Source organism: Zingiber officinale, chromosome 11B, assembly GCF_018446385.1.
Source record: "Zingiber officinale cultivar Zhangliang chromosome 11B, Zo_v1.1, whole genome shotgun sequence".
NCBI classification, from domain to species: Eukaryota; Viridiplantae; Streptophyta; class Magnoliopsida; order Zingiberales; family Zingiberaceae; genus Zingiber; species Zingiber officinale.
The window spans coordinates 86,842,330-86,854,226 of record NC_056007.1 but is presented as its reverse complement, the minus strand read 5'-3'; the positions used below and the strand labels follow the sequence as shown (position 1 = coordinate 86,854,226).

Genomic DNA, 11,897 nt, shown 5'->3' with positions numbered 1-11,897 from the left:
AAGATTGGACTTCAAAATTGGGCTTGAGGATTGGATTTAAGGTTGAAACCATTCGAAGGTGATATCTTTTTTGATTGAGCTAGATGAACCCAACTCTTCATTTGACTTGGACCAAATATTCTCAAATTGAATTAACTTTAGATCTATAGTTTTGAGCCAATCAGTTTGACTTGACTCATATCCATGGCTTTTCTTTAATTCCCTACAAAATCATAAAATAATGTCAAAATTAGGGAGAGAGTATAAAAAGCTCATAAATATATTCTAACTCATGAATCATAATATTAAGCAGGATTTAAGCAAATGAGAGGATAAAAATGTCAAGTATGAGAGTTAAAATATCACATCAAAATACTAGTTATCAGCGAATCCAAATATCCCAAATATAGCACAAAAAAATTAATTTGTCGCAGATATTTAATTATCTAATGCTTCAATTTACAAGCAAAAGATTATGTCAGCATACATATATAAAATATAGCGGTGAAATATTTAATTATCTGTCACTATCAGCAATGCATAATTAAATAAATCATCACTATTAACAAAGGATAATTAAATCTTTCATCTCTATTAGTGAGAGTCATACATCTGTCGTTATCCCGGAAGCAAAAAAGGAGTTTATCGCCCAATCGTTATTAGTAGCCACGGATATTGTAAGTCTATCACTAATAACGATGGTAATTATTAAGTTTATCGCTATATAGAGAAAGAAATTAAACATCCGTTGCTAATAGCTGATTTTCTTGTAATGGGTGATAAGATGTTTACGGATAAGGCCCGGAGCAAGTCAGGGTGACTGGATGTTCGCGGGAAGGCCCAAAGCAGGTTAGGGTGACCGGTTGCGCGCGAGGAGGAACAAAACAAGTCAAGAGTAACCAGATCCAAATACTTGTGGGGAGGTCCAGAGCAGATCAGAGAGATCCAGAACTAATCAAGAATAACTAGATGCTAACGGAGAGGTCCAGACCATCAGAATAATTGTGGTCCTTCGTTTGAGGGCAGGATTGTTAAAGATACAATCAAAGTTACACATTCAAAATATATGAAAAATATTATGTGTTTAAAAGGATATAAGAAGTCTATATTGATATGAAACCTTTTAGATAGAATCTCATAGCAAATCTAATATGTCATAAATACCTTTCTCTTTTACCTACATACATACCAAAAAGTTAATTAATAGTTAGCGAGATATAGGAATCATTAAATAAAATAATAAATACAAATGAAATCATTGGTATATTTTAATTAAGTTTGTAATTTATATTTTTGTTTATTTTTAAATAAAAAATAAATGGAAGGGAATTTATTACTTTAAAGACATTAATTTTAATATTAAATTTTAAGATTGTATTAATAGAGATATAATTACTTGCGTTTTGTATAAATTTTAATTTTTTATTTTGAGGCTTATATTTGGTATTTGAAATTTATTATTTTAACATGAATAAAGATAAGCTTAAATAAATTTTAACAATAATTTTATATAAATTTCAAGACTACATTAATGATAAATTAAGCATTTAAAAGATTGCAAATAATTTTCCTTTTATTTATTTATTTTATTTAATAATTCTTATATCTTACTAAGTATATATTTTAAGATATAATGAGTAAACATTTAAATAATACAGATAATTTCCCTTTCATTATTTTATTTTAGTTATGATTTTTATATTTTTGTCTCTATATATATACAAGAGAATAGGCCAAGATTTACAACATATCACAATACTAAACTTTCATATCATTTCACATCATGTTACTTCGTATTTTATTTCTTGTGTTTATTTCAATTGGTGGGACACAAGCAAGATCATGGAACAAGAAAGCTAAGCATTCGCTTAAAACCATTCAGGTCATTATTAATATTTCTTTTGAGAATTTATAATTAATGTTTTTATTGATATTTTTTTTTGTCAGACAATAACTGGAGATCTATTTGACTGTGTTGATATGTACAAGCAACCAGCATTTGACCACCCGCTGTTGAAAAATCACACTCTTCAGGTACTGAGTATTAAAAAATTTTGTCAAATTGATATACATGATGCTTTTTATTGCATGATATAGTTCCTTTGGCTCTTTAACTGGCCTAATAATCTTTACATGCAGTTAAAACCAAGTAATCTTCCAAAAGGAATGAAACTTACAAAATCTGAACCAGCTTCTTTTTATGGATTCAATGATACTTGTCCTTTTGGCACTGTTCTTATCCACCGTGCTCAAAAACAAGATTTCATTGACTCTCAGCTCTTGAAAAACCAATTTAGAACACAAGCCATAGATAACCACATAATGGTGGAGGGAAGGCATGTGAGTTATAATTTTTTTTTCACTTTTATTCTTATTATTATTTTAATTTTTATTCATTATTTATAGAGTTCAAATATAAATAATATTTGTATTATACATAGTATGCAATTATGCAAGCTCTGAGCGGTCCATTTTATGGAGCGTACGCCAAAATGACAACTCATAAGCTTCCAGATCTACAACCTGATCAATCATCATCCAGCGCTATATATCTTTATGGTGATACAGATGTTCCAGACAATGAAGTCAATGTGATCCAAGTGGGTTGGCATGTAAGTTAATATAAATCATTTATTAATATTGTTAGTTTTATATCATCACTAATACTAATTTCACAGGTTTTACCCGCCTTGTACAATTCTAGTTATCCTCGATTTTTTACTTTTTGGACAGTAAGTATAAATATTTTATATATTTTTAATTCTTTTAGCTTCATATATATATTCTTAGGTAAATTATTTATTTACGTGTTTTCAGAGTGATGGGTATGGGGAAAAAGGATGCTTGAATTTGGAATGCGCTGGTTTTGTTAGCACCACTAATATTTATGGACCTGGAAGTTTTATTTCTCAATTTTCCACATATGGCGGTGAACAAAAATATCTACCCATATTAATTGCTAGGGTAATTTATTTATTTTTTTCCTTTCTAAATGTGCTATGTTATTTTTATTGAAGGTTAATCCTTATTAATAAATTGTGTGTGTTTTCATTTATAGGATTCTAATACAGGGAATTGGTGGGTTACTTATAATGATCAGTTACCTCTTGGGTATTTTCCTAAGGAATTACTTCCTAAGATGGATCACTATGCAAGCGCTATTCAAATGGGTGGACGTGTTTACTCTCACTTGAATGTCCCAAGCCCTCCGATGGGTAGTGGTCATCCAATTAAAGAAGGACGTACTAAAACTGCTTCTTTCATTCAAGTTCAATTTGTGGATCACATGAATAACTTGTACGGTTTGAATCCGGATTTTATTGATCCTGAGGCTGATATCGAAGATTATTATAGTGTAGGAGGTTATCGTTATGTTGATGATAAAGATAAATATATTTTTAATTATGGAGGACCTGGAGGATTCAAAAAGTGATACCAACTTTGTTTGTAACAAATTATCTAAGGTTCATTAATAAATTTATGTCAACTCTTTTTTACTATTGTTCCATATTGTGCAAGAAAATTTTATTAAATTGAGATATATGTTTTTTAATGGAATTATTTCGCGCCAAAATAAAACACTGGCCAGATCCAAAATGGATTCTTTTCATGCCCAAACCCAACCTTCCATTGTAATATCAAAGTCATTCTACATCATAATCCTTTTCCAAATGTCCAAGAGATTCTCTCTTTTATAGAGAGGAATTATGTATTCACATCTATGGATTAGACTCAAATATGAACTCGTGCATGTGCATCAATTGTAACTAGGTTAATGGTTGTAAATCCTATTGATGCACATGCATTTCTATCTTAGAGCCCATCGAAGATAAGAGTGCACTTTGCATTGGTTGTGGTAGCTTGGTTGCATCAAGATAACTGATGTTTACCTCTTCATTACCATCCCATGTTTAGGAGTGAGCAAAATCTCAGTTAAATCTAAATAATCGAACGAATCATTTTATTTTAAAAGTTTGACTCGGTTAAATCAAAAATTTATATTTTTAAAAAATTAATCTCAATTTATTCTGTTCAATTTCAATTATAAAATTTAAATTCAGGTAAAACAATTAAATTGAACTGTCAATAGTCAACTGATACATTATAATCAAGTGTGAAAGTGCTTTGATTAATTTGATAACCGGCCAAATTAATTATTTTATATTAGTTCGATTTACGATTTTAGTGACAAACTTGAATTAGTTCGGTTTGTTAAAATAAATGATTAGTTTGATAAGTTCGATTTTAATAGAATTCTCGACCATACCAATGTTACCCTTAAAAAACTTTCATCTTTTGATAAATTTCTATAAAACAATTGCATTTTTTTTTTCTGAATTTGGAGATAAAGGTCAAAGCAAACTTGTTTGCAGGGGGAACAAATTATTGTGGAACACTATTTATCTCTATGGAGTTGTCAATAGCCGAAACAACATGTTCAGTAAATAATTAAACTAATTAAATCATAATTATTATTTGCTAGTGTTGAAAATTTTGTCATTATTAAAATCAAAGATATGCGAATCAGAAAAAATAGTAAAAAAATATTTATCAATTATTAACTTTAATTAGTTTTCTTATTATTTAATTTTCTTTTCATTAGTTTTTTTTCGATGATAAATTTTCTTTATAAACAAGAGAGTTATCTATTCTTTTGTATAAGCAATTATTTCTTCCTCATTTTTTAAGTTAGTATCAAAGCTATGTCAGAAGTCATGTCCAAAACTACTACAATCTCTGCCACTATGGTAAAACCTTCTGAGACCTACAACATCATTCCAACTCTCATTCAGTCCAGATCACTAGCATCCGTCTAAATGGTGACAACTTCCTCCGGTGGTCGCAATGTAACACCCCAAATTTCATTGTTCGGAGTTCTAAAAAGTGCTTATAAATATTTAGAAATGCTTTAGGAATATTCTAGAGATTTTTAGGAAATTTTAGAATATTTTTATGAAATTTTCGGAGTTCGTTTGGTATTTTTACCAAAAGAAAGAAGTTGCAAAAAATAAAGAAGTTCAACCGAGGTTCGAACCCGCAACCTCCGACCCGATCCAAGACTTAAGCAAAGCGCGATAGCCAAGCACTTAAGCAAGTGTTTCATAATCAAAATGATGGCGAAATAAATTTAAGTAATAACTGAAATCGAGAATACCCATTGGTATAAAAAGGAATCGGGTTATTTCCTCACGACCAAAACCCTCTCATCCTCTCCTCTCTCGCGTGCGACGGCGCTGCTCGGGCGAAAACGAAGCAGCTTCATCTCCGGCGGCTGGCCAAGGGGTAATTCCGTGAGCTCTTCACAGATTCGAGACCCTCTCGTCGAGGAGAACCCGTAGGCATAAAGAAGAGGCCGAGATTTCAAGCCCTCTGAAACCCTAGAAGCTTCTCTTCTCGGCTGTAAGTTCAAGAACACATAGGTAAGTGCTCTCGCCTGTAGTAGAAGTAGTTTCGGATCTTTGTTTCCTTCTTTGGTTTGAGTTTTTCAACAGACAATTAATAGAAGTCTAATTCCAGCAAGTTTAGATTTTCTTTTGCTATTTATGGAGTACGAACAATCCCTTACCCTTAGCATGTTAGTTGAGTTTTCTTGCTTCTTGATTGTGCATGTTAGTATTTCAGTTTTTAGTTTTGTTACTGATTTAGGGAGCATGAATAGCCTGTGTTTTAAGTATACCATGTTGGTTTGCTCTGTTACTACAATGAACAAGAACAACTTTATTAACCATGTCGTTTAGACCTTTTCTGCTTTCCAATTAGAACGGACAACCTTACCTACGCTCCAGCATATAGTTTTAAATGTTCCTTTAGCATCCCAATTTGCTTGTTTTTAGTTCGTGTTGAGTTATTAAGCATGAACAGATCATATATTTGAGTAGTTATAAGTAAGAAAAGACCAAGGATTTAATTTGATCCCAAATTCCAGAATTTGAGATCAAACATACACCAAGTGTTTGAAGAAATGCCGAGGCGCTTCATTTTAAAAGTATTTAAAGATAATATGTATTTTATTTGAAAAGGCTAGTACCCGACTTCCGAGGTTGTCGTTAAATAAATCCAGGTGACCAATTCCGAGGTCTTGGCCCTGGTAAGACCAAGGTCTTTACCCTCTTAGGACTGGTGGCTCGCTACCTCAGTTTCTATTAGAGAGCGTGCAATGGTACTAAGCCTAGGCCCAAGAGATTATTATTTTGAAGTATAAGAGTATAAGTTTGGGAATAAATGAAATAAGCTTCACATAGGTTTAAAAACCAGTAAGTTTAGTTCTTTTATTCTAGCATGCTGTTTAGACTTTCTTACTGCTATTTGCAAGCATGAGCAGCCTTACATGTTTAGCATTTCAGTCTGTTTTGATTCCTCTGTTAGCTTGACAGGTATGACCAGTCGGTCCTTTAGCTTTGTAGTATTGATTTCTTTGATTTCGGTTCCTTTGCTATTAGATGAGCATGAGCAGCTTTTCTTTTAAAGCATTCAGTTTCTAGATTCCTTTTTGTACACATGCATATCCGAGTTTTACGAGTTAGATAGCGCTTACTAAGCATCCGCTTATAGTTGCATTTCCTCTTACTACAGATAAAGGAAAAGGAAAGCTACAGTGAAGGAAGGCGACAAGGAGGTGTGGGATGGATGTGTGATGTCTGGACTATGGAAGCCTTGGGACCTTGCTAAAGAATTTATTAAGATTAATTCCTTATTTAAGTTGATAAGAAAATTTTGGAATCGGATTTTCTATTTCGTGCTGCTAGGGAATTCATTGATGGGTTAACTATTTTCCTTATTGTTAGCTAAGGTTGCCTGGAAATTTTAATATGATACAGTCATTACACTTGAATTGCATGCATTAGTTGCTGTAAGTTACATGTTCTGTTCTTATTTTCCGGAGTAGTTAAAGGGGGTTAAGTGTTACTATCTTTAGAGTAAGCAATATCAGTTAAGTAGAATGAGTAGTTAAGTAACGTCCACCCTTAGAGAGTAGTAGTAAGGAGAGTGGTCGTTACACACAATCCGTCCGAATGTATATCCGTGTGCAAAGAAAAATCGATTATGTCACACCCCGGGGGAGTCCCTACAGTCTCCTGTCACGCCCCTGAGGCTGTATATTAAATTAAACTATGTGGTTATGAGTTGATATATTGTCAGCATGAGGCTGTATGATTATAAACTGCGTGGATTACTTTTCCAGGGCAGTTTATAATCATACAGCCTCAGGCTGACAATATATCAACTCATAACCACACAGTTTAATTTAACATACTCCCTACTCGAGGAAAACACAACCCACAACAAAAAATCATCGTAGCGAAAAACAAGGGTAGTAGACCAAAACTTGATGTAAAATCCACGAGTACAAGATCTACACATCACAAGTATGTAGATCACAAAACAAGGAAACCAAGTCTGCAAGTAGAAAACCATATATACACGAGGTGGGGGACTAATAACTGGAACCTCCTGACAGTCTCAACCTGAAATAGAAATAAAGCAACGGGGTGAGTTCAATAACTTAGCGGGTATTAAGCTGACATGCATAGCAAGATATATCTAACAGTAAAAATCATGGAGTACAGTCTCCTGATCAATAGCAGGAAATGCAAAAACTGAACAAACAAATAAGTTGTACTCACCAGGGCCTCTTATCCTGACATAAGGTTCGTCAAACCAAATACCTCATGTCCCTGTATGCATGGCAATCATATGCAACTACAAAAATGCAGCAATCACAAACAATAAATGCAATCCATGCATATTGATCCTGTCCGAATCGTTGAACCAAAGGACGCTGGGCACGTGGCACGCTCCTAGTCGATGGAGTGAATCTCCGGCTGGTCGAACGAAGCTCCGGCGATCCTGCACAAGAGTCTAGCCGGGAAGGGGTTCCCGGCGACGACCCTCCGACGCTCAAGTCAGGTAAGTGGTGGAAAAAGTGGCTGCCAAGCTTGTCTCATGCGTACCTTTGGCGAAACAATAGCCTCTTTATATAGGACGGAGAAGGAACTAATGCACGCCCACCGAGGTGCATACGTGTCAGCAACCCATACCCCGGTATGCACTTGTTAGAGAGCTTACCTGACACCATACTGCTACAGTCCGAGCATGTTCTTCGATGGGACAGCAGGACCCCCCGTTGTCAGACTAGAAGTATGGCATAGCCATACGACTTGACGGCTGTCGGAAGATGTCCCCGTCTTTTACCCACCGCCTGACCGGGACGCCCGGCCTGCCGGGCGGGCGAAGAACGTCGTCCGGACGGCCTTAATTCTTTGCGCCGGCCGGGCGGCACATCCTTCCGCTCGGTCATTATGCACTGCTTCATTTGAGCGTCGGAACCCTGGTCCCTACCAGGGTGCCTTTTACTAGCAGATTTCCCTTTCTTCCGAGTCCGGTCGGCTCGTCCTTTTCCGGCGAGCCACTGGACCCTTTGACCTCCCCTCAGCGTTGACTCCTTCTTATGGGGTTCCGGATTTTTACCGCCGGATCACATATGATGCAAATGACATGATCACCTCTGACGCCAGTCAGCCATCTCACATATGATGGTGAGACCAAGTGGGTAGGGCTATGACAACTGTGCACCTTGCCATCACTACTCCTGAGTGACCGAGTGGACAGGATGATGTTGGAGCACACCTATCCTCCTACCCCAAATCATAGTGGGAGAGCTCAATGCTCTCATCTCCCTGAAACAGTCTAGAGGAGGGATCCCTGCCCGCTACCACGCTGCAGTCAACACTACCCATGAGCGGACCCGCGGAGCCTGACAAAGCAAAACTGCCACACACCCTGCCTGATATACCACTAACCCATGAGTAGTTGTGTGTGAAGATTCATGTAACTGGCGATGTGCTGAATAATAATGGAGCTGATAATCGCTCAATATGCAATCATGCAAAATGGTGCATGACACTAAGCATGTAACTCGTGAAATACCAGCCTCCTCATAATGTGTACCAAAAGGAAAATCGAGTCCCTAACAATGATCTAGGTACACATGTCAGATAAGAAACCTAGGTACACATGTCAAGTAGTAAACTAGGTACACATGCCAAGTAGTAAACTAGGTACACATGCAAAGTAATAACTAGTAGCTAGATCTGTGTCCGATAATGTATTGTATGCCACTACATAAGTACATGCATACAGGGACATGAAGTACTACTAGTTATAACCTACTAAGCATATCAGAATGACAATATCAAAAAGATAAGTCAAAGGTACCCGCCCCAAAAATGGAGATCGTATCCAAAATAGATCCCACGTCGAGACGCACGTCTCGAATCAAAGTCCTGTAACAACATACATAATTAAACTAAGTGCATATACAACATTTAACTAAATTCAATCCCAAACCATTTAGGGAAAACTCTAGTTAACGATCATTAATTAATCCATGAATAAATGTTTAACTCCTTTAATCACATCGATTGATCAAAGTAGAGTTAGCTCGATCACATAAATCAACCTAACTCACCCAAATATGAACCTATCATTTAACCATATAATCAAATTCATACTTAATTTAACAGTCTTACCCCAAAAGTGTTGACTGATGGCTCTCGGCAAATACCAAATCCCGGCAGCCAGGACCAATGAATAGTGGTACTGAAGTCTCAAACCACAGCATCAACCCCTGATCTGCCCAACTCTATTTTGGTTATCCAATTCATGAATACAACACCCAAACATCTAAAACCATATCTAGGAAGAAAACCTACCTCAAATCTGGCCGCCGGAAATCCTAGGTCAGCACTAGCGAAGAGAGCTCTATTGAAGAAGGACTAAGGCTAGGGCACGAGATGTACCTCAGGCATTGGGCGACGATCTAGGGCAACGACACGAGAAGGGAACTCGGGTTCTTGCTAACGCCAAGTTTCTGTGGCCAAGAAAAAGGATAGCAATAGCGGCGTCAGGTGGGCCCTCGAGTGTCGACGATGGTGGATCGACAGTGAAAGAAGGCTAGACGCCACTGCTTGCATAAGCCAGAGGAAAGGAAGAGGCCTAATCTGCACCGACGACACCGAGAAGAGAAGATGAGAGTCGCCAATCGTAAGGAGGAGAAGAATCTTGGCGAAGAGGAGGGGAGAAGAGAAAGGGCGAGGCTTTCCCTTGGCCGAAGGGCTTTGTAGGCATGGGAGAAGAGGAAGCGACGCGAGGGAGGGCGGTGCCAGGTTGGGAGACAAAGGGAAAGGCTCGGTGTGAGGATGGCTAGGGCACAGAGGTGAGAAACGAAGGAAAAGAGCAAAAAAAAATAAAATAAAAAATAAAAAAAAGAAAAGAAATAAATAAATAAATCAAACATTTCCTCGTTCAAATAGGGTAGCTTAAACAGACTTTCTCCTAGCCCAATAATTTATCTCAATAACATATGTTATACGAGCTTCGAAAAATTCACAAATTTTTTTTAAAAATTCCTAAAAATTCCGTTAAGGTTATTCCTCAAATAACCTTATTATTTTATTACTATTTTGTTCGGTATTTTACATTCTCCCCCACTAATAAAAATTTGGTCACTAAATTTTCGTTATTTACTATCAGCAAGTACTAACAATAGATAGAGAATATAAATGTTGAATAGGAATTAACCCACATTCTTCAAGTAAAAAGATGGGGGTATCGAGCTCGAATCGTATCATCGAGCCCCATGTAGCCTCCTCGTCAGAATGATACTGTCATCTGACTTTAACCAGCTGGATAGTCTTGTTGCGCAACTGATGCTCTTTGTGGTCCAGAATCCGTACCGGAACCTCTTCTTAGGTAACGTCAGGATGAATGAGAACTGATATATCTGATAGAACATGTGTTGGGTCAAGTACATATCTCCTCAGCATGGACACATGGAATACATCGTGAATGTCTGCCAGAGCCGGTGGTAGCGCCAAACGGTAAGTTACCTCTCCAATCCTCTCCAAGATCTAGAAGGGATCAATGTATCGGGGAGCTAGCTTACCTCGAAGGCCAAATCTCTTCACCCCTTTCGTGGGTGAAACTCTCAGGAATACATGGTCGCCAGTAGAGAACTCCAGGGGTCTACGTCTCCGATCAGCATAACTCTTTTGGCGGTCCTGCGCCTCTGACATCCTCCGTCTGATAATGCGGACCAACTCTGCCTCCTGCTGAGCTCTCTGTGGTTCTAGCAGCTGGGCCTCCCCAACCTCCTCCTAGAGGGTGGGTGTCCGACAAGGTCTACCATACACCGCTTCAAACATTGCCTCTGGATAGCCGAATGATAGCTGTTGTTGTAGGCGAACTCTACCAATGGCAAGTGGTCCTTCCAGCTGCCTCCAAAATCCATAACGCAAGACCTTAACAAGTCCTCTAATGTCTGGATGGTCCCCTCTGACTGTCCATCTGTCTGCGGATGGAATGCTGTACTGAAACAAGGTTGTGTGCTCAAGGCATGTTGCAAACTCTGTCAGAACCAAGATGTGAACCATGGGTCTCTATCCGATATAATGCTCAAGGGAACACCATGCAATCTAATGATTTCTCGACAATACAGCTCTGCCAATCGGTCTTCCGAATCGCTAAGAAGTGTGCGGATTTGGTTAATCGATCAATGACTACCCAAATCGCATCATGACCTCATCATGTCCTAGGCAAACCCACCACAAAATCCATAGTAATGTGCTCCCATTTCCACTCTGGAATAGGAATCCTCTGAAGTAATTCAATAGATCTTTGGTGCTCAGCTTTCACCTGCTGACAGACTAGATATCTAGCTACAAACTCCGCAATGTCTTTCTTCATGACATTCCACCAATAGGAACGCCTCAAATCTCGATACATGTGGGTTCCACCTAGGCGGATCGCAAATCGAGAGCGATGAGCCTCCTGAAATAGCTCCTCCAAGACTGGGTGAGATTGAGGTACGCATAACCTACCTCGGAAATAAATAACACTCTTGTCATCTCGGGTGAACT

General features: G+C 37.6%; 1 protein-coding gene across 1 annotated transcript; it reads left to right on the top strand.

Moving 5' to 3' along the window:
* The first annotated feature begins 1,762 nt into the window (after window positions 1–1,762).
* On the top strand, window positions 1,763–3,412 carry LOC122034154. The gene is made up of 7 exons (XM_042593277.1): window positions 1,763–1,861; window positions 1,927–2,013; window positions 2,119–2,319; window positions 2,421–2,591; window positions 2,658–2,711; window positions 2,797–2,943; window positions 3,038–3,412. The coding sequence occupies exons 1-7, from the start codon at window positions 1,763–1,765 to the stop codon at window positions 3,410–3,412; spliced, it is 1,134 nt and encodes a 377-aa protein (XP_042449211.1).
* The last annotated feature ends 8,485 nt before the right edge of the window (window positions 3,413–11,897 follow it).